Here is a 24,322-nt window from a genome sequence, read left to right as displayed (position 1 = left end):
TTGTTGATGAAGTCTTGAATGTTATCATAAATAAGAATATCATAGAGCACCAGTCTTGAAGTCGGGAATACCTGAGTTCAAAATTTGGCCTCAGACACTTAACACTTCCTAGCTGTGTGATCTAGGCAAGTCACTTAACCCCAATCACCCCAGCAAAACAAACAAATAAAACAAATAAATAAATAAGGGCATTCTTTAAGTCTCAAATGAGAGTAGAACTGGAGGTATAGCTCAAAAAAAGCATATTACACCATTTTGGTATTATAGTACATAGTAGATATTTTTTATTTTCACTTTAAAACATCATGCTTTAAAGCTTGGTGATCTAAATTAAATTACATAGATGATTTTTTTTTTTTTTTGTCCATACAAGTTGGATTTTGGAGATTCAATATAAAGAATAAAAAGATGGCTTGACTTGGGCATCAGAAATATTAGGATGCTTATTCTTGGATTCTAACTTCAATTTTTCACAACTTTATTATACTTGTGGCTGAATAACTAATGTTTTGTTTCTCCATTTCTCTTTTTAGAATGGCTTTAAGTATTCATCCTTTAATCAATACAGATAAAAAGCTTTCTTTCCAAGATTCATCTGATGTATTTATTTGAAAAGAAATTAGCTATTTATATTCTTTTAAAGTATCATTTGTTTTCATAATTCGGTACCAATTTATTTAGGATTTGGGTTCTGATTTTTTTCTTCATGTTGGGACTTGAACTGAGATTTTTCTAACTGTTTTGACAATGTTCTTTGTCTTCAATGGGTAATGATTTTACATCTTTAAGTCATTAGTTTGAACTCCAGTATATAAACAAAAATTATTTTGTTGACCTAAAAGAGGTAAAATTTTTTAGTTCTCTGTGATACTTTTAAATAGATGGCTAAGCAAATAGCATAAGTATAAAGTAGATTTATAGAATTGTCCAGCAAAATCTTTATTCTTCCTTTTTAGTGTTTCTTTAATTTAGTGGTGATTTTCTACTTAGAATCTGAAATGTTTAATTTTTCTAAATTGTTTAATCATCTTCCTAAGTGAAGATTCAGCATAATCAGGGATAGTACTGCTAAAAGGCAAAAGGAAGACTTGAATTTCTTGTAAATCCTGATGTTTTATAACCATGGTTTGTTTTGTGTTTTGTTTTGTTTTTTTAGACCTCTGGCAAACACATTTGTAAAGTTTTGGAGTTGCTTTTCCTCCCCTTTTTTTGAGACTCGGTTTTTCCCTTATTTTGCATTCTTTTCCTCTCTTTTATGTTCAGCCAGTCATTTTTTTTTTTTACATATAGAAGAAGAAAGATTACTTTTATCCATTTTTTTATTTTTTGCTGAGGCAATCGGGGTTAAGTGACTTGCCTAGGGTCACACAGCTGGAAGTGTTAAGTGTCTGAGGCCAGACTTAAACTAAGGTCCTCCAGATTTAAGGGCTGGTGCTCCATCCACTGTGCCCCAGAAAGGTTACTTTTAAAATGATAATTTATCATTGGTGTATAGTAAAGAAATACCATCTTTTCTTGATGGACTTTTCAGTATTAGAGAAATATTCTGGTCTAAGGGGGAAAAATAAAATCAACTTTTCAAAATACTTAATGAACTTAAAATGATTTTCCTTTCTCATCTGTCTTCTGGTTGGTAGTCTTTCATGCAATTGGAATTAGAATACATTTGATAGTGTACAGTTAAAACAAACCACTTTCTGTGTCTTTAGGAAAGGTGGATCTGGTCCCCTGAAAGGCTGTGATTTTAACTGTGTTTTTAAACTTACAGGCATTATGACATACTTGAAGGACGGGTCCCTTCAGGTCTCATTATTGACTACCACAATCTACTTTCTGAGTGTGAAGAAATTTATAGGAAGTTTTTAAATCTGAGAAGCAGTATATCAAATGGTGACTCAGACACTGAATTAGAAAATGTTTCCATGGCTGAAGGGTTAAGGCTGTATTCTGAAATGGAACAGCTGAAACAGAAGTTAAAACTCATTGAGAACCCTCTTCTAAGGTAGTGTATTACTCTTAGAATGATAATGTTTACCACATGGCTCTTGTTGAGAATTGACAGATGTATTTGTACCTTTAAGATACGTGTTTGGTTATCAGAAACACACTGGAATTCAAGCAAAGGGAGTTCGTCCAACTGGTAAAAAGATCACCCATGTTGTATCAACTTCCATGATGGCTAGTCTGTTGCATTCTCTGCTCAGAGACAAACTTTATCAGGAGTCTCATGAAGAAATGGAAATTCAGGTATGTCCAAGTAGAAGAAATATTTCAGATTTATCCTGAAAAAACTTAGAGATAATTTCATAGAATTAGTGATATATACATAGTAGGATCTTGATATTTATTGAACAAATTAAAAACAAACAGTAGATGTAGAGAAGAAATTGCCAAAATTGTATATTCTTTCATCATCAATGGCCATTATTTTTGGTGCCATATGTGTTAAGCATATGTATTAATTATGTATTAGATTTTCCAAGTTGCAGTAACTTTTTCCATGTTGTTTTGAGTTAATTTAGATTTTTTTCTTTTTTAGTTTCATAATGACCCATTGTCGGCTATAAATGCTTGTTATGAAGGAGACACTGTTATTATTTGTCCTGGTCATTATGTGGTAAATGGCATGTTTTCTATTGCTGACTCCATTGAATTAGAAGGTATGTATAAAAAAATCACCTAACCAATTGCCATGTATTGCATGCTTAAGAGAAGCCAATTACTAATCTTGGTTAGACTTTGAGAATATAAATTTAGTGTTGAATGATTTCTGTGAAAATTTCTAAGTGAGTTGTCTTGAAATCTATATTGGGCTGAAAATTGGGGATGCTAAGTAGTTTATTCTTCATAGTCCCTATTTTTATGGTATATTTGTATTTTAGAAATAATTTGCAGATACAAGATGCAAAAGTGAAAAAATTTTTTTAAAGCAACATCCCAAACATTTTTTAGGCAATTTTGTATGTTGAGATTTCGTTTTTAGAATATATAACTGAAGTGGTTTTAAACTTAGAGTTTCCCTTGGTCTTCCGTCTTGCTCTTTTATACATATTTCAGTCATTCTTGTTGTAAATTCAACTTATTTCCATGAAAGAAAGATGGTATCATATTTTGGGAGTTGGCATAAAGCAAAATATTGTTTTTAGTTTAATTCTTTAAAAGCTTGGTGACATATTACAAATTCTTTATTTTATACCTTGACTGATGTATTCTTTCTTTAAAGATTTTTAACATTGAAAGAGCCTATTAAAAAAACAACAACTTAGTACCATTCAGTCTTAGCATACATTTGGAGTGACTTCTAAATTTGGGTTATTTTACAATCCTTTAACTTTGTCCAGTATATTTCTATAATGTGTCAAATATATATATACACCTGTTCTACTATTTACCAAAACAGCTTCAAGTTAGCAATGAAGCTTGTAATGCAAAAAACCATATATCATTTTGGTGTTTCTGCAGCTGTTCACATACTGCTTAAGCTGTGTTCTTTGTCTTTATCTTGTCAAAACTTCTTAATGGAAGGAAGGCTGGGAGTTTAATTTCCTGCTGTTCACCACTACATCATCTTATCCCCCTTTTTATTTTATGTGTATAATTTTCATTCTCTTCGTCCTTTCCTACATTTGATTTATAGAGATATGTGTGTATAAATAACACATCTGCAAAATAAATCATTGCAGGAAAAATACCTTTTTCTTTAGCATAGTGAAAACAATATTGTTATCATGGATTGTATGGTAGATGAGAGGATTTCTTGAATTGGTGAGGAAATTATAGCATAATTGCTAGAGCAAAATAAATGGCTATATAGAATTCCAATAAAACCTTTTAGAGAATGACTGTTTGTAGTTATGAAGAGGGAAAAAAGATAAGAATTTGTTAATAATGTGAATTTTCAGAATTTTGTAGTTTATATGACTTGTTTTTTGATATGAAGTGAATAGAAATTGTAAGTACTTAAGTTTTGCGTTCTACTAGGAAGAAATTGAATAGCTACTGGCTTATAAGAGGAAGATTTTTTTTTTTTTGAGAGGAAGACTTGTTTCATTTCTAATCTTTGTATTTCTTTTACCTAGTATGGTACTTGCCACATAGTAAATGTTTAACAAATACTTTTTGATTGATTTTTAATGTATAGATCTGACTGTAGCCTTCATGAATTCTCCATTTTATATATAGGATAAAATATGAACTACTAAGGCTGGCTTTCAAAACACTACATATTTTGGTTCTAGTCTGTCATTGCAGTCTTCTTTCATACCAATCCATGTTTATTATTCTATGTTTTATCCAAATACTTCTCTCCTGACTTTGTTCTGCCCTCTTCAACCTCCAAAAATTAGCTCTCACTATTCTTCCCTGCTTAGAATGAATTCCTTCCACATCTTTTGCTCCCTTTTATGAAATCCTTAATTTTCCTTCAAGGTCTAACACAAACTATCTTTTCTATGTCCCATTCCTCTCCCCCAGCCTCCCTTTCTTCATCTCTCCTCAGAATTAGATGTAATCTAGTTTTTTATCTGATTGATCTCCTATATACTTAATACATCCTAACTTGCATGGTTATTTGTATATGTGTTGTTCTTTCTGGGCAGCTAGATGGTACAGTGGATAGGGTATGGAGTCAGGAAGACTCCTCTTCTTGAGTTCAAATCTGGCTTCAGATACTTACAAGCTTTGTGACTCCAGACAAGTCACTTAACCCTGTTTGCCTTTGTTTCCTCTTCTGTAAAATGAGCTTGAAAAGGAAATGGTAAACTACTCTCATATCTTTGCCACGAGAACCCCAAATGAGGTCATGAAGAATTGGCCATAATTGGAATGACTGAATGACAGCAACATTCTTTTTTTTTTAGATTAAGGCCCTAGGCTACATAATTTTTCTTTTTTGTCTCCTTAGTTCATCATACATTACTGTGTGTATGGTAGATACTTTATGTTTGTAGAGTCTAGCCAATGCTGGGTATTGAGAAAAGTGTACTCTCTTTTCATAATTTATTTTATAAAAAATTATTTATGTTAATACACAAATTTATATATTAGCTGGGATCTGAGTAATGAGTAGTATGTTCTTCAAGTATCTCAGGAGTAGTTGGCCAGCTGGAACATCTATGCTGAGTGGTTTGATTCAGATCAGATTAGCACAGCTTTAGGGTCCAGGGATCCTTGGTTAGACCTGTTCCTGCTGTACATAGTTTCCGGTTCTAGGTTTTCCTAGATATTGGTTCAGTCTTGGTTTGTTAGCTAGAAAACTCTCTACTCTCTGTTTAGAGTCTTTTTAGAGTCTGTTTAGGATTTAGGCTGCTGTCTGGACCTCTTTTCTATGATCTATACGCCTCTGGTTCTTTGGAACTGTGTTGATAAAATGTTCTTACTATGATTTCTTCTTGAATTTCCTTTTTTCATTTTTCAGCTTGGTGTTTTTTTTTTTTTTTTAAATTTTCGTTGGAGTAGTTTTGAGAGAATTGAGCTATTCTACTTCCATGCATGCTACCATATTGAAAGATGGCTCTTCCTTTTTATCTTTATATCATGGTTATTTCCTTTCCCTCCTCTGCCCAGATTGTACCTATTTAGTAACAAAAAAAAAACCACAATCAAGTTAAAGTAGAAGTATTCACTTGTCTCTTCTGTTCTGAGATTTGAGGGATGTTTTATTGTTTATTTCTCAAAACAATCATTAGTTTTTGCATTACTCAGAAAGTAGTTTCCTTTTCATGATCTTTTCATTAATGTTGTTGTAGTTATTATCTATATTCTTTAAGATCTGCTTATTTTACTTTTGTTTGTATGAATATTCCATATTTCTCTGAATTTCTCATGTTCTTCATTTTATATAGCACAGTAATATTCCATTCATACACCATCAGTTCTTTTTTCTTTCAATTATTAATAAGCACCCACTTTGATTCCAATTCTTTATGTCAAGGAATGCTCTTTTGAATATGTTCTGAGATATATGGGGCCTTATTTTTCTGTTTTTGTCTTCCTGGAGTATATGGGAGTGGGGTTTCTGGAGGCAAGGGCATGGATAGTTATTTGTTAGTATTCTTGTATGTTCCAAAGTCATAATCAAAATGAGGAAGCAGCTCTGACATCTATTGTTGGTGCTTTGCTTCAGCCTCTTCAGTAATGGCTCTTCCTATAATTTTCATTTTTTATTAATTTTTTTGGAGTTAGGTGAAAACTCAAGAGTTTTGCAATTTGCATGAATCATGCTATTAATGATTTGGAATATGTTTTTATAGTCCCATTTTTAATTTGCCAGTCTTTCTTTGAAATATTGTTTATTTATTGGGGAATGGCTCTTGGTGTTATTTTTTTTCCCCAGTACTACCTGCATATTTTATATATCAGGCTTTTTATTGTTAATAATTGCTGTGGATATTTTCCCTGATTCTCTTATTTTTAATCTATTTCAATTAATTTTTTCCTTATATATCTTGTGATCAAAATTGTGCTTTATTTTTTAATATTCTATTACTTGATTTTCAAATGTTATTTCTTTCTCTTCAATATGTCCTGCCTTATATTATGCTTTTCTGCATGTGTCTTTATGTCAGCAGTAGAACATAAGCTTCATTTTTATTCTTTGTATCCCCAGTTCCTAAAACAATCCTTTGTTTATGGCAGTCATTTAATATTGAAATGGAGTGATTGATCAATCTTTCATATTAAATCAAGGAAATAAGTACTGGTATAGAGCCTTGCAAATAGTACTAAGTTCTACTGATCCTCTGATGCCTCAGTGTAGAATAAAGATGACTCTGGATATTTAAAAAGCATTACTTTAGAATGTATACTATCAAGGTGGAATAGCTTGGATAAGTTCAAAGGCAAATCATCAAAAGGTTGACCACAAGGTGAAAACATTATTTATACCAGCTCATGAAGATATTTACTAAGGTATGGATGTATTATCTGCATCAGTGAAAATATAGCCATTAAAATTACAAATGTTTTGTATTATTTGTAGTAACGTCTCAGTGGTTCCAGGTAAGATAACCTTTATCAAGACTTGTTTCATTAAAATGCAACTTAAAGTTTACCTACCTAAAATTACAAATTTGGATGTCTGGCATATACAGACGCACTTTCATGTGTATTTAGCACATATAATGCATTTTTACTTATAATCATTGAATTAAAGAGTTAAGACATAAATAATGCTTTTGACTGGCTTTGGATCTCTTTTGAAATGAAAAAACAAAACAGAACAAAACAAAACAACCAAACTAGTGCCGGGTACAGAACATTTCTTTTCATTGTAGATTGTTCAAAGACCCTGGTATGTTTTCTATTTTTTGATTGGGCTTATGGATATCTCAGTTATAAACTTTTTACCTATGTAGCAACATAGGAAAGAGAAGATTTTTTAAACATTTGAAAATTGAATAGTTGGATTATGACCCTTAGCAATGGGATATGCTAATTTTTTCTGCTGTGATTATTATTCTTTGAGTGCCATAACCATTGAAAATGTTGTGTCCACATATTATACTTTTCTTTTCATAGAGAATGGAATTAGAAAATGTTCTTTTGACATCTTTTAGCATTTTGAAGGTAAAACATCCAGTATAATGTCTTGCATATAGTAGATATTCAATAATATAGTTAAAATTTTTAATGTCTTGCATATAGTAGATATTCAATAATATAGTTAAAATTTTTTTTCAATAATGAACTATATGGTTCTTATTAAATGTATTAATGTGATTTAATGTTTTGAGAGGCTCAGGTTTGCTTTTTCAACTTAATTTAGACTGTTTACTATAGCCTTTTGATTCAGTTTTGTACATTTAAGACTTAGAAAAGTTTTATGACAAGGCTTGTTAGGGATATTGATTGTTTCTAATCCTATTTTCTAGCAAATACTCAGATTGATGTAGCTGAAAGTCACATGGAAGAGGTTAGGGAAAATCTTAGTGACATTAAGTATCAAAAGGGAAACTTTATAGTGAAGAATCAGTGAAATGTATCAATTCTTTGCCCAAACTGAACAAATTGTTTTATCTAAATTCTTGCTGGATTGACTGGTTTTATAACTATGATTTGAAGTTCAGTGAATCACAGAAACACATTTTTCAGATTGAGTTTATATTTTTTCCAATTCATTTTAACTTTTTTTTTTTTTTTTTTTTGGTAGGATATGGTTTGCCAGATGACATTGTAATAGAAAAGAGGGGGAAAGGAGACAATTTTGTAGATTGTACAGGTGCCAATGTTAAAATCTCAAATGTGAAATTTGTTCAACATGATGCTGTGGAAGGAATCTTGAGTAAGTATCTGAATTTGTTGGACTTTTAAGTTTTGAAGAAAAACTTGGTGTTTATCAGAGTAATTAGTATAAACAAGGTTCTTAGCATCTTTTAGTGAATGGATGGACTGATTATTTTTGTATTTAGAACGTACAAGGTAGGAAGTTTCCCAAAAAGTGTTTGAAAAGAGTTCATAATAAATTGCTTTTATGTACTTGTACATTTGGACAAGATTTCCATAATGCCTTTTTAGAATTCTAATGCTTTTTGCGTCCCATGATCTGTAGCCTCTTTGTAGAATTTGTGGCTTGCTTCTTTATCTAGCATTCTCTACAAGAAAGGTTAACATCCACTAATGAAATTCAAAAATTTTATTTTGTCCTTTTATGGCTATGAAAATCCCTCTGTGTGTTTCTGCATGTTAGCAAATCAAGACATTGTCATTTATCTAATTGATAATGTTAGAATTGTGTTGTATGAAGCATTGTTACCATCAATTCACAATTAGTTTTGGGGGATTTACCTTGTGGAGACTTTAATTGTCAGCTCTCTAAAAATACCTAGTTTATATATTAATATTTGAAAAGGCAAGATAACTTCTAATGCAGCTAACACTAAATGAGCATTTTTCATTATAGGCATTCATCGTGGCAAGACCACATTGGAAAACTGTGTGTTGCAATGTGAGACTACAGGAGTAACAGTTCGAACGTCAGCAGAATTACTAATGAAAAATTCTGATTTATATGGGGCCAAGGTATGGTACATAAAACTATTTACTTTTTATAAAGCGCTCCAGATCATTATTTTTTTTTAGACAAAACAACAAAACCAAATTATGAAAATTAAATAATCTTATTAAGCATTTTTGAAGTTCAGGGAAAGAGAAAAAATAAATCCCAAAGTTGAGGAAGTCAACTTTTCTACATTTCTTAGTTAACTAGCTCTTAATAGTGAAATATAAATCGTTCAAAGTGCTGAATTTCTCTTTTTCTTCATGATGTTGCACACCTGTTTCTCCTACTTCCTAAGTGATTGGTTAGTATAATTGATTTATAGCAATTTGATGATAAAGACCAAGTTTGCCTATTTGATCTCCATTCAATCTACTGTGTTCTGTTGCATGTCCATAGACTATATAACTACTTCTAGGCTGATATTTGCCACAAGTCAAGAGGGTGAAGACCATTCAAGAGTGAATGGTTTGTCATAAGAGATTATTACTAGTAAAAAAAAATAGCTTGATATAATGGTCATTTATGAAGCACTAATTGGGAGTACAGTTTGGAATGTGAAAAACTTACAAAGGCATTCTTAAATATCATGCAATATTATTGTGCTATAAGAAATTAAGAAATAGGAGACCAGGGATGGCTTGTATAAATTGATATAGAGTCTATATAATTTATACTATAACATCAATATTGTAAAAACAATTCTGAAAGAAATAAGGACTGATCAATAAAATAATAGATCATGATTCCTCTTCATCAAAGAACTAATGAAGAATGCTGCTCGCCTCATGAGAGGGAAATAATAGACTAATATGTTGAATGAACAGCAAATGTGGGAATTGTTTTGCTTTACCATTACATTCATAGAACATGATTCTTAATCATCTCCAATTAATTTTTTTTCTCATCTAACTTATTCTTCTAATCTTAACTGTATTAGATTTTTGTGCAAAACTTTTCAAATTTTATATAATCGAAATTGTCTGTTTTATTTTCTGTGATCCTCTGGATCCCCCATTTAGTTGTGAACTCTTCTCCTATCCATATATCTGAAAGGTAATTTCTTTCTTGTTTCTTTAATTTGTTAATCTGTGATTTTTAAATATCTGTATCACACATCCATTTATTTAGAACTTATCTTGACATGAGGTCTAAGGTGTGGTTCTAAATTTAATTTCTACTATATTGTCCCTTAAGAAATGTTGATTGATATTGTTTAGTAGTTTCTCAGCAGCTTTTATGAACTAGTAAATTTTTATCCTAGTAGGTGGGGTATTTGGACTTGTTAAATACTAGGCTGCTAAATTTGATTGTCTATCTAATTTGTTCCACTGATCCATCTTTCTATTAATAATCAGTATCAAATAGTTTTGACAGTTATCATTTTGTATATATTTTGAGATCTAGCATTGTTGACTCCCCCCCCCCCCCCTTTTCATTATTTCCTTTGAAATTCTTGACTTTTTGCACCTCCATATAAATTTTTATTGTCCCCTCTCCCCCCTAGTTTTCTGTTCCTTTGATAGTTTGGTATTATATTGAATACTTAAGTTAGTTTAGATTGTATTATCATTGTTTTTATATTGACTCAGCTGTCCCCTGAGCAATTATTATTTTTTCTAGTTATTTAGGTCTGTCTTATTTTTGTTAACAGTGTTTTGTAATTGGTTTATTTATGTAGTACTTGTGTGTATCTTGGTAGGTAGACTACCAAATATTTCACAGATTTTGTAGTTATTTTAAATGGAATTTCTCTATTTTTTACTCCTACTTTTTATTGACAATGTACAGACGTATTTGGGATTTATGTGGCTTCATTTAAACCCTGTAAGTTTTCCAAAGCTATTAGTTCAATTATTTTTATTCGAGACTCTAGAGTTTTCAAAATATGCCACTGTATAATCTGTAAAAAATAGATTTTGTTTCTTCTTTATCTGTGCTTATTTTCAAAATTTTTTTTCTTGTCTTAATGCTACAATTAGCATGTATAGCATTATTTTAAATAGGAGTTGTGACACAGAACTATTGATTTATCGCCAGTAATGCTGGCTCTTAGTTTTATATTTGTGCTGTTTGCCATGTTCGTAAAGGAAATTATTACTTATTTTTATCATTTAAAAAAATTTTGAGTTCCAAATTATCCCTCTCCTTCTAGTTACTCTCCTGTCCAATGAGAGTCAAGCAATATATCATACATGTGAAGTGATGCACATAATATTTCCATATTAGCCATGTTGTCCCAAAAAGCACAAGGTAAAAAATGATTCAGTCTACAAACCAGAATTAGTTCTCTCTTGAGTTGAATAGCATTTTTCATCATGAATCCCTTGGAATTGTTTGAGGTCATTGTCTTGATCACAGTAGCTAAGTTTTTAACAGTTAAATATTATGATATTACTCTTATTTTGAAAATGTCCTCCTGGTTTTTCTCTTCACTTCATTTTGAATCAATTCATATAAGTCTTCTCAGGTTTTTTTGAAACCATCCTTGTCATTTTTTATAGCACAATAGCATTCTGTCAAAATTACATACCACAACTTGTTCAGCCATTCAGTCATTTTTAATTTAAAATGAAAATAGTGGAGTAAAGTAGTTCATGTCTAAAACGACCTTCATTGGAAGGAAAACAGGAGCCCATATAAATCAAAAGAACAAATCCAAAAGTCTGAATCAACTGCCCTCCTTCCCTAGAGGACAGAGCAAAAGACAGAATTTAGTCAGAGGTATAGAGAAGGTACAAGAAGAAACAAAGGTCATTCATTTACAGTCAAGTATAACAATAGCCATTTCCTAATTTATGGGCCTCCCTTACAGTTCTTTGCTTCTATGAAAAGAGATACTATAAATATTTTTGTACATCTAGATCCTTTCAACTTTAATATCTTTGGGATACAAACTTAATAGTGATGTTGCTGCTGGGTCAAAGGCTATGCACAATTTTATAGCCCTTTGGGCCTAGTAAAGAATTGCTCTTCAGAATAGTTGGGACCAGTTCATAGCTCCAGCAACTGTGCATTAGTGTCCCTATTTTTTAACATTCCCTCCAGCATTTATAATTTTCTTTTTCTATCATGTTAGCCATCTATCATAGATGTGAGGTGCCTTAGAGTGATTTTAATTGGCATTTTTCTAGTCCATAATGACTTAAAACATTTTTTCATGTGACAATAATTAGCTTAGTTTTCTTTTTCTGAAAATTACATGTTTGAGGCAGCTATGTGGTACAGTGGATAGAGCATGAGCCTTGAAATTAGGAAGACCTGAGTTCAAATCTGGCCTCAAACATTTAACACTCCTAGCCGTGTGACCCTGGGCAAGTCAGTTAACCGCAGTTACCTCAGCAAAAACCAAATACAAAACAAAAAAAAATGACTACTTTTGTATTGGACTACTTGCCATCTAGGGGAGAAGTTGGGGGGAAGGAGAGAAAAAGTTGGAACAGAAGGTTTTGATATGGTCAGTGTTGAAAAATTACCCATGCATGTTTTGTAAATAAAAAGCTATAATAAAAAAAAAGAAAATTACATGTTCATGTCTTTTGACTATTTATCAATTGGCAAATGGATCTTTATAAATTTGGCTAAGTTCTCTATATATTTAAGAAATGAAGGCTGTATTAGAAAAAATTACTATAAACTTCTTTTCCTGAGTTTTTGTTCTTTTCATTTTGGCTACATTGGTTTCATTTGTATAAATTCTACATATTTTTCACATTTTTAATTTCACATATTCAAATCATCTACTATATTTCCTGTGATACTTTTTATCTCTTGTTTGGTCATAAATTTCCTTTTCCCAAAGATCTGACAGGTAAAATTCCTTTAATTTGTTTGTAATATCACTCTTTATATCTAAATCATGTACCTTTTTTTGACCTTGTCTTGGTATATGATGTGAAGTCTTGGTCTGTATCTAGTTTCTATCAAAGTGATTTCCAGTTTTACCAGCAATTTTTGTCAAATAGTAAATTCTTATTTCCAAACCTTGGATCTTGGGGTTTTCCAAAAGTACATTACTATGGTCATTTACTATTGTACTATTTACCATGTTAAGGAAAGGTTTATTTAGCAGAGATGGACATTGTGTTTTATCACAGGTTTTTTCTGCATTTAATGATAAAAATCACAGGATAGTATATATGTATAGCTATGTGTTTGTACAACACATGCACAGAGGCTCATACACTTCATAGGTAAGGAAACAGAGGCTTCGAGAAATAAAATAACTCACTGACAGTTCTAAGATCAACACTGGGCAGAGCAAGGAGTTGAACCTCTGTCTAAGAATTAACGATTCCTGTAAGCTCCCTTTGCCATTTTCTGCCATTCCACCATTATCATTGTAGGATAGGTTCTGGGTTATTTTTGCTTTTTTAAAAATGGATATAGCCAAAGATATTTTGTCACCAGTGGCTAGCTTGTTGATTAAAAACTTTTGTAAGTATCTAGGATGGTCCTTGACCCTTGATTTATCTGTTGCCTAATATGTATTTGGCTGGCATAGATTTTGAGAATGGAACATTAAATGTCATGACCTGGGTTTGAATTTTGACTATGTTATTTTTAGCTGTTGAGCTTAGATAGTTCCCTGTCTGGGCCACATTTTGCCTATTTTTAAAGTGCTTTCTAAGCATTCTTCTGTAGTCATTTGAACACCACAATTACCTACCAAAATGTGGCATTAGAGGAACAATAACGTTTTATAAAAAATTTCGCTCACTTATTTTGGTTACCTTTCAATTGGTTCTGTAGGAGACGAATGGTCATTTTGAATTAGTTTTGTCTCTTTGAAGAAAATTATTAAATAATTAATACCTTTTGAAGAATCAGAAAATTGATCTGCCCTGAATGAAAGTAGCCAAATTTAGAAATGAAGTGTTTGAAACTCTAAGGTTCTCATGCAACCTAGTGGAAATAGAACAAATGGAAATGTTGGTAGGAATGCCTAATAAAATTGATTTGTAAAATTTATTTGTAGTATTTTTAAGAGACTAATTTTAAGGATAATAAATTTAGTCTTATATTTCTGCCTTTTTTCACTTTTTAAAACTGATGACTAATATCTCAAATTAATTTATAGGGTGCAGGTATAGAAATATATCCAGGGAGTAAATGTACTTTGAGTGACAATGGGATACATCATTGCAAGGAAGGCATACTAATTAAGGTGAGTGCAAACTGAACTATGTTCTTTTACAAGGTTAGATTGAGACTATTGAATGCTTGTTTTGTTAAATTCTTGTTTTGTTCTGCTACTTTTGGATTGTGAAAAAAGACATTTGCAATGTATGGATTTCAGTAATATCAATAATTGGTGATTGGAAGTTTTCTATCTCTTATAGGAAATGTTTTTCCTTTCCTTATATCTCTAAATAATTGAAGAGAAAATGTTGTATGTCATTCAGAATTCAGTCTGTGCTGTAACATATTAATAAGCTTAGCTTTTTACTTTATTTTTAGACTAGCCTGGAAAAAAGTGAGGAGAAGATTTTAAAATCAGGCAGTGTTGGATGTGACAGTTCCTTAAAACATTTGTTTTCAATGTCACAGGACTTCTTAGATGAGCATTATGACATTCCCAAAATAACTATGGTGAATAATGTCATACATAATAATGAAGGCTATGGTGTTGTCTTGGTGAAACCTAAAATTTTTTCTGACCTGCAAGAAAATGCTCAAGATGGATCTGAAGGTACACTATTTTTATGAATTCTTATTACGAAAATATTAACCTAGTTTAATCTGTTTGAGCTAATAGAGCTAAGACTTTGATTTTATGTCCCTCCCTTGGGGGAAAAAGGTCCTTTCCCATGATCAGGTGATTGGGTATGGATGTAGAGCTGTGGCAGTATTCCAACTGTGTTATTCCTCTCGTAATACCTGGGCCTGGGTGGAAAAAATGGGTTCTTTGTCTGAATATATATCACATCCTCCTCTTTTAGATTATTTGCTTCTTTAGAGTAGGAACTATATCTTTTTAAATTTTTGTATATCCTTAGCACAATCCATAGTAGGTCCTTAATGTTTGTTTTGATATGGAAGGAATATATTAATTATTCCAGGAAAACAAAATTGCTATTAATCAACAAGCATTTGTTAAGCTCCTACTTTGTGCTAGGCATTGTGGTAGGGACTGGGGATTCAAGTTCAGAGAATTAAGAAATTCCCATTCATAGGCATTCTAGGGGGAAGGATAAGTATATATATATATATATGTATGTGTGTGTGTATAAAATAAATATAAAGAGAAATTATACATATAAATACAAAGTGGTTAAACACAAAGTTGGGGGAGGGGTAGGTACTAGGATTTGGGAGAATTGGGAAAAAAACTTCATGCTGAAGGTGATATCTCAGCTGCATCTTAAATGAAGAAAGGATTTGGACTGTAGGGAGAAAGGACATTGCTAGTCCAAAGACACCAAAATGAGAGATGGAATGAAGTGTGATAAGAACAGTGAAGGACCACTCTCCCAAAGAAAAAGTGTCCTTTGAGCCTGAAAAGATAAGTGTATATTTTGTTTGTGAGGCAATGGGAAATCACTGGAATTAAGGGAGTCATACTATTCTCTTAAGGAAAATCACTCTGGAAGCATTGTGAAGGATAAGTTGGGAGTGGTGAGAGACTTGAGGCAAGAGACCACTTTAAGAGGCTCTTGCAATAATCTTTGAGATAGTGGTTCCTAGTGCTTTTTGTCCCTTGAACCTCTTTCAACAACAAAAAGGAATGTGTTGTGAATCTGCAGGGTAATTTAATATACATCTTATGATATTCTTTGCAGTGAACACTCCTTAAAACATCATTAAATAATTTTTAGCATAAAGTCTTTGGATAATTATTGGACACTTCAGTGAGAACTACTAATTGAGGCATTTTGGTAATGAGAGTTCACGTTAAAGTGATGGCTATGCATTCTGAGGGAAGGGGTGTTGTAGAGGAAGAAACAGCACAATTTGGCACCTCCTTGGATCTGTGAGTGAAAGAGGAGGAGAAACTCAAGTTTATTCCTAAAAATGAAATTATGAACTTGAGTAAATAGAAGGAACAGAATTTCTTTCTTTCTTTTTTAATAGTTTTTTATTTACAAGATATATGCATGGGTAATTTTTCAGCATTAAACCTTGCAAAACCTTTTGTTCCAATTTTTCCCCTTCTTCCCCTCCCCCCCTCCCCCAGATGGCAGGGAGACCAATACATGTTAAATATGTTAAAGTATATATTAAATACAATATATGTATACATATCTATATAGTTATTTTTCTGTGCAAGAAGAATTGGACTTTGAAATAGTGTACAATTAACCTGTGAAGGAAATCAAAAATGCAGGAGGACAAAAATAGAGGGATTGGGAATTCTCTGTAGTGGTTCACACTCATCTCCCAGAGTTCTTTCGCTGGGTGTAGCTGGTTCAATTCATTACTGTTCTATTGGAACTGATTTGTTTCATCTCATTGTTGAAGAGGGCCATGTCCATCAGAATTAATCATTATATAGTATTGTTGTTGAAGTATATAATGATCTCCTAGTCCTGCTCTTTTCACTCAAATTCAGTTCATGTAAGCCTCTCCAGGCCTTTCTGAAATCATCCTGCTGGTCATTTCTTACAGAACAATAATATTCTATAATATTCATATACCACAATATATTCAGCCATTCTCCAATTGATGGGTATCTACTCACTTTTCAGTTTCTGGCCACTACAAAGGGGCTGCCACAAACATTCTTGCACATACAGGTCCCTTTCGAAGGAACAGAATTTCAGCAGAAATAGTGATGTTTGTAACAAGGAAGAGTTTGGGGTGAAAGATAGAAAATAGGGTCACGAAGACTTAGGAGAGAGAATCAGGGAGGAAAAGAGCAGATAGTGTTAAACTAGATACAGGACAGCAGGATTTAGTGTAAGAGGATTTTTTGTTCAACTATTTAGTTCAACTATTTTCTGCATATGAGGAAACAGAGATCTAAGTGTTGAAAAGACTTGCTGAGAGGGACAGTGAGTCTGGAGTAGGTTAAGTGGAAGCACAGCTAGCCACTAGCTCCATACTTGCAAAGAATTCTTTCCTTAGTTTTCTCCATTTCTCTTAGATTGCAAAGATAGAGTTTACACAATGATATTGGACAATTCACCTAATATGTCAGGGACTCAATGGCCTGAATCAGTCTAGTGTTTATTCTTAAATGCTAGAGAAAGTTTAGACATTGAGTGGAATGTGTGTGAATTTAAAGCTTTGGCTTTTTTGTAGAGCAGAAGATTCAAAGAATCAAGGCACAGTTATGTTCATGAATAAAAAGAAAAGGCGTGAGAGGCTGGTTGTATTGGGAAGGCAAAGAAATCTTATTGATAGAAAATATAATTGGGGAAATTTAAAATTCTTTTAATTGTTAGATGCAAGAAGAGATCTTGTCAGGAAAACAATTGGAAGTTATATTAGATAATCATGTTGAAATATTTTTTATTTAGTTGATTTTGTTTGTGTACAACTTGATTTCTGTTAATTTGTTCCTTTTTCCTAGGAAATAAAATACTTAAAGTTCAAGAAAATGAAGAAGTAGGTGCAATGGAGAAAATGGGACAAGAAGAGCAAATGCAGTATGCATCTGGTGAACTGGGGCCGTATGCAAGACCTGAGTTTTATGATCAAACTGACCAAATGGAAGGCAACTGTGAAATTGTCAATGAACTAGTGGCTGCTTCCACAAGGAAAGGCCAAATGAAAAAGAAAAGGTTGAGTGGCCTGGGCATCATTGAAGCTGATGATAACCTAATGTCCCAGGAGATGTTTGTTTCTATTGTGGGCAATCAGTTCAAATGGAATGGAAAAGGCCGTTTTGGTAGTTTTCTTTTCTGATGGAAATTTATGTTTAAAAATGTTGGATTTGCACATGCTACTGTAGTAATCACTGCTTTTCTCATAAATAGCTTGCTTCTTGTCTGATATTGTATATTTGTTATTCCTTTTGTATTTGAATGAAATGCAACAATATTTATTCTTTTCTGCAAATGTTGCACAGAAATTATTCTCCTTTTATAAGAAAGGTGAAAAATAAAGAATTTTTAAAAATGAGCCTTTGTAGGTACTAGAATTGGGGCCAGGATTATTCATCCAGAAGCTTTGCTTTCTTTTTATTGTAATTGACTTATATTGAGTACATTAAGTAAGTTTTTAATATAAAAATCTAGTTTTGTAGTACTTTAAATCTAGTTATTGAGGGAGGGGACTGGAATTAAGGGGCACATGACCAATAGAGCAATAGGAACATTTCTCACTCTTTTTGTTTCCCAGTCCTGATTGTGGATCTGATTTCTGTGCAGTAGACGCTGTGTTGAAATAAAAGCCTTTATCATTAGGAAGTTGCTCACATAATCAAACTGATTTTTAAGAGGAGGATTCCTTTTGGGGCGGCAAACGGTGCATTCATTAAAATATCCATAGATGATGTACTCACTTTGAAACAGAACTAAAAGTATCATTAAGAGTATGTATAGAACTCTTCCACTATTGCTGAATATGAAAAACTCAAAAAGTAGTGCTTTTTCTTTTACCATGACAGTATTCTAATCAATTTTTTTCATTCATCTTTTCCAACATGAAATAGTTACTATGTCTTTTTGGGGTTCATCTTGATATGACATAAAACTTAAAAAAAAAAAAAAACCTTGAATTTATATTGTATTTTTAGTATGCCAATCAATTAAAATCATAAAGAGATTATATTGAACTTGAATCCAGTCATATGTCTTCAAATTCCTTTAGGCAGTAAAGACCCTAGCATTATTTGTGTTCTAAAAAAAAAAGAATAGTAAAATATAAAAAATTTGTTTTATGCCTTTTTCTTGTAGGTGAATTAATCCTAAACCTTATCATTTTTCAGATTTCCTTACAAAGAATTTTTGTCATTGAAAGATGATTTTTTTTAACCTATGGCAAAATAGTTTTTGAATTATGGTTAACTAACAGAGTAATACCAATTAATTTCACATTAACTTCAGTCAAATACTGATTTAAAACCATCTGTTTGATTAATTTTTATCAAATTGGTTTTCCAATTATATTTCTCCTTTTATGTGGGATCTTGGTATCTTTTTACTTCATGTAGTTTACACTTATGAGAGAATTTTGTGTAAACGGTAACATTCTAAAATCTTTTTGTTTGCAAAATAGCATAGTGAAAAAAGCACTAGGAGTTGCTTGATATCTGGGTTCAGAGGCCACTTTAGACATTAACTAGCTATGTAATCTTGGGCAAATCATAAAAGTTTTCAGAATCAGTTTTCTAATCTGAAAAATAGAGGTATTTTTATTTTCTACTACTAATTTTGTGAAGAAAGTGTTGTGTAAAACTTAAACACTATATAAATGAGTGGCAATTATTTTGTATAAGAATATTTTAGATTTTAATTTATTACATTTTAGCTTAAACTGAAGTTAAACTGTTTTTCCGAGTGGTCCGATATCTAAACCCACAGGCCAAACTTATTTTTAAGAGAATGATAGTGAATCATAAAAAACTGAACATTTCTGTTAGTAATCAAGCATTTCTTAAGCACCTGTTATGTGCTAGGCACTGCCCTAGGTTTTGAAAATACAGCAAAAAACAAATTCTGCCCTTAAAGAACTACTGATCTAATGGGAAAGATAGCATTCAAACAACTATATAAACAAGATATATGCAGGATAATTTGCTTATAAACTTAGAAGGAGAGCACTAAGATTTAGGAAGCCTGGGAAAAGCTTTTTTTTTTTCTTTTTAATCAAATTTTTTTTGATAAGGCAGTTGGGGTTAAGTGACTTTCTCAGGGTCACACAACTAGGAAGTGTTAAGTGTTTGAGGCTGGATTTGAACTTAGATTCTCCTGACTTCATGGCCAGTATGGTGTCCACTGTACCATCTAGCTGCCCTGTGAGAAAAGCTTCATCTAGAAAGTGGGACTTTAGCTGAGATTTGAAGAGTGAGAAGTCAGGAGGCAGAAGGGAGAAAAGAGAGTTCCCCATTTAGGGGATGTTAATGACAATAGATAGTGCTGCAGGTCAGTAAATGGAGCTTTGTATAGGAACAGCTAATGTCACTGAGTATATATATGTGATGGGGAGAGGAAAGTATAAGCAATCTGGAAAGGGCACTGGATAATGAAAGGATCTAAATGACCAAATAGAATTGTGTAGTAGTGGGAGCACTGTATGTGTATTTAACATTTGTGTTAATTGACTGAGATATGAAACATTAGGGAAAAAATAATGCATTCCCCTAACTTTTGTTAGCATTTTCTTTTCTCTTAGGAGTCACCCTTTGGCACACTTGTGGTTTTATGATATTCTCAAATTTACGCATGCTCTGAAACTTTATTCATATGGAATTGTTACTTTTTCATTATTGTGCTATGATAACCAGAAAAAGCATGTAATTGTATTTTGCCAAAATTGCCTTAGCCGGATAAAGCACTTATATTTGTTATTAGCCATGTTTTATTCTTCATCATAGTCTCTTATCAACTATCTTTTTTGATCTAAATGAAAAAGCTTAGTGTTAAGGTTAAGTGTATTCCACTGCCATTTGACATTGTTTTTGATTTTGTAACAGTTTGAGAAGCTGACTTTCTAAGAGCATGTCTTTACTATTAAATTATGACAGCAGGTGATGGGAGATTGCTTTTTAACCATCTAATTGTAGACTAATTCTTCATATACTTGTCATTCTTTCTGTGAATAGGAATTATCTGAACATAGTGGTGCATATTCCATATTATCAATTTTTCTGAAATGTAGAAAACAGGCATATGGAAATAGCTCCCACTTCCTGAATTTTGTAGAGATGAAGAAGAAAGTTATGTAGCTTTAAATGTTTACTACTTCCTAATCCATCTGTGTTTCCTTTGACTTCAACTCACAACAGACTTATTCTAGGTGAAATTATCTACAGGTTTTAACTGGAATTAAGCTAAAATAAAAAATATAGGATTAGAACCTTCATGCTACTTGATAAATACAGATACATTTGTGAAAAGTGGGGGAAATACATGCTAATTGGTAGCCAAGCAAGACTGCATAATACTTAACCATCTAGGTCTTTTCTATATTAGGGAATAAAATAGCAAAATATTAAAAAACATTGTAATAAAAACAGTGTTGAACTGGTTTCTGTTCTAGCTATTGAAATTCCAGTTAATTGTTTTAGACTGCCTGATGCCCTAAATTAAAGTTTTTTAAAATACCTTCTTAATCCTAATTCTTGATTAAAACTGGTCAGCAAATCAGATTCTTATCTTCTTTATAAAAATATGCATGCATGTATACATGGCTAAGAGCTTTGGACTGTCTTTTTATTTTAATATTGGGATCTTTTGTACTTTTAAAGAACAGCTGAATAAGAGTGTCTAATTATTCTATTAACAATCTGTCATATTTTAATAAGAGGCTAAAGACATTGCTTGTACCAGTGAATATTTCTATAAAGACAAGTATTCTTAATATGTTGTCAGCCTTTAAGCTACTTTCTAAATGACAGCTAGTGACATTTTCCATATAAATTTTTTTTTTTTAATTTACTTGCTATACGTGTTTAGATCTTAAAAAAATTTCCAAGGGTGCCATGAGTAAGTATACTGTATAACACTGGTTATATGGTACCCTAATAAAGAAGTCCTGCATTTCCATTACTTCAGTGCCTACACAGTACCAAATGAACAGCAGGAAAGATGAGCAGTTTAACACTTTTCTGAAGTAACATTAAGCTTTACAGCATTTGAAATCTATTTAATTCCCTGTCATTGCTTCAAAAATGCATTTCAAATCTGTTGTCATTGCTAAAATGTTCAGTCATTGGAAACATTTTTGTAGAATGGAAAGAAAGAAACATGAATTTATTAATTCCTCTATTTGCTGGCCAAATATGTTAAATAACTGGGGATATAAATACAACAAAAAAAAAGTTAGTCTTGCCCTCAAAGAGCTTATATTCTAAAGGGGAAGATAACACACAAAGGGGAAATGAAAAGCAGAGGGAGAAGAGGGGAATGAAGACATGAATTTGAAGTCAGGAAGTCAAGAACTGGGTGAGAATGGGAATCTATGACAATCTAGGCATCTTCATATAAAATAGAGGCCCTAGGAGTAACTCAGCAATGGAAGAAAGGGGCAAATCTTTCAGAAGGATATTTTAAGTTGAAAAAGCCACTGGTATGATTGGGTATTCCAATGCAATGGGGAGGAAACTCGGGCCTAGAGTCAATTTCAGGAGAAGAGAGACAGAGGCTTGTGTTGTCAAGTATGGCAATGAGGAACAGGGATTGGAGGGGAATTTTGTCTTTGAGTTTTTGAATTTCTGTTGAAATTGCCAATGAAATAAATCTTGTCTGTCACTGGAAGGAATTAACATTTTTGTTTTTTCACCATATTATTAATTCCCCTAGGTTTAAGGCCTACAGTTTCCTCAGGTTATTTCAGTCTGAAGAGTTTAAGCTAATATTTTATACTTCCTGTTTGTGGCCACCAAAATGTATATTTTCAAATATATTTTTCCCTAAATTAAATGCAATTGTTTCTTAAAATAATCATTTTGTGAAGCCAATGTTCCGTAATTTATGTTGTCCCTTAATATTAAAAAATGAATCGATGACTATAATTCTTTTTTTAATCGATGTAAAATGCTTATGTCCAGGTTATAATTGACTATTCAACAACTGATAGGGAGAGTGTTTCAGTAGATTGGTGAATAAAATTTCTAATTTTCCCATAGTATTAAGCTGATTATGGGAGGAGGAAAGAAAATGTGCTCTGGAGAACACTATAACTTAAAAGCTTTTCTGGAGGGGAAGCTGATGTGAATTGATAATGCCAGACAAGTGCTCATGTTGAAATTGAATATAGAATGTCAAAATGGCAATGAAGTGGGAGGCTGGAGAGGATTGAGATTATTAAGGCATATTGATAATAAGGCTTAAATATTTTTTCTCCCAGAAAAACTAATATCTGTATGTAGGAATTTTTTAAAACTATATTTACCCACAGTTGTGAATTATAGGCAATTTATTTTTGAGAGGAGAGATCTGTTCTCTTAAATAATAGTTCAGTTGTCTTAGCAGAAAGTGTAGGATAAGCTATTTAAGGTCATAATTCCATTTGGGCCTTTTCCTCCTTAAATGCTTGAAGTTAAGAAAGTAATAATGAAATAAAAGTTTTGTAGGGTTTTTAGAAATAAAGATGTTAAAAAAAATTATTTTAGTCTATGATTCCTATTAATAATTGGGGAATAGGTACTAAACATCACAGTGGGATCAGACAAATCTTTTTTCTTATGGCTCCTTTTATGATGCTTGTTGTCCATAACATTGCTATGGAAATTCCTGAAGGTATGTATCTGGTTAATAGCTAATCTTGGTAAGATTTGGATGGGGAATTGTTTCTTTTGTATTTCTATTCCAGCTTCACACAATCCCATGCAGTTTTAGAAAGGAAAATATGAAACTTACTAGTAGCCTTTTTCAGTCTTCCTTAAATCAAATAGTAGATCATGAGTTATGTTAAGTACCATTACCTTTATCATATGCTATAGTTTGATAAACCTAGAATCTTCCTTTATATAGATGTTTCATGAATCAATTTATTATCTCTTGTGACTCCACATTCATTTATTAATTATATTGATGAAGCATTGATAAAAACATGTTTTTGTGAAAGGACAGTGCCAGAGGAAAGATTGAAAAGATTGTGAAGGATATAGAATTTCAGATTAAAGTTAGACTTCTGCTTCCTTATCTCTTAGTCACCTGATTACTGATGAATTTTGGTTTCTGATTCACTCTACTAAAAATAGAGTCTCCAATGTTACCAATTGTCTTTTAAATCTACTATTTCTCAATTTTTTTTAACATAATAGTTTTTTATTTTGCAAAATGTATGTACAGATATTTTCCAACATTTACCCTTGAAAAACCTTGTGTTCCAAATTTTTCTCCCCCTCCCAGACAGCAAGCAATCTAAATCTTCTAAACATATTTCCACATATGTCATTATGTGCAAGAGAAATCAGATCAAAAGGGGGAAAAAAAAGAAAGATCCAGCAAACAATAACAAAAAAGATGAAAATAATATGCTTTTATGCACATTCAGTCACCAGAGTTCTCTTTCTGGATGTGGATGCTTCTTTCCATTGCAAGTCTATTAGAATTGTCTTGAATTACCTCATTGTTGAAAAGAGCTAAGTCCTTCACAGTTGATCATCACATAATCTTGTTGCTGTGCACAATGTTCTCTTGGTTCTACTCACTTCACTCAGCATCAGTTTGTGTAAGTTTTTCCAGGCTTTTCTAAAATCAACCTGCTCATCAT

The 24,322-nt window shown here is 32.1% G+C and overlaps 1 protein-coding gene across 4 annotated transcripts in view; it reads left to right on the top strand.

Moving 5' to 3' along the window:
- Positions 1-24,322, top strand: part of SHCBP1 (SHC binding and spindle associated 1) — a 49,266-nt gene that overhangs the window by 14,138 nt on the left and 10,806 nt on the right. For 2 of the 4 annotated variants that reach the window (XR_007950915.1, XR_007950916.1), the window contains exons 6-13: positions 1,769-2,002; positions 2,082-2,247; positions 2,540-2,660; positions 8,150-8,281; positions 8,900-9,018; positions 14,076-14,162; positions 14,456-14,687; positions 17,511-17,828. Coding sequence is in view for 2 of the 4 variants with exons in the window: in XM_051979778.1 (XP_051835738.1) it covers positions 1,769-2,002; positions 2,082-2,247; positions 2,540-2,660; positions 8,150-8,281; positions 8,900-9,018; positions 14,076-14,162; positions 14,456-14,687; positions 17,511-17,845 (1,426 nt within the window). In the remaining 2 variants the exon portion in view is untranslated. Of the gene's footprint in view, positions 1-1,768; positions 2,003-2,081; positions 2,248-2,539; positions 2,661-8,149; positions 8,282-8,899; positions 9,019-14,075; positions 14,163-14,455; positions 14,688-17,510; positions 21,464-24,322 lie in introns of those variants that run through there. The other 2 variants (XM_051979779.1, XM_051979778.1) reach the window with 2 other exon arrangements.

Source organism: Antechinus flavipes, chromosome 2, assembly GCF_016432865.1.
Source record: "Antechinus flavipes isolate AdamAnt ecotype Samford, QLD, Australia chromosome 2, AdamAnt_v2, whole genome shotgun sequence".
NCBI lineage: Eukaryota > Metazoa > Chordata > Mammalia > Dasyuromorphia > Dasyuridae > Antechinus > Antechinus flavipes.
The sequence above is the reverse complement of the archived record's forward strand: the minus strand, read 5'-3'. Positions and strand labels throughout refer to the sequence as shown.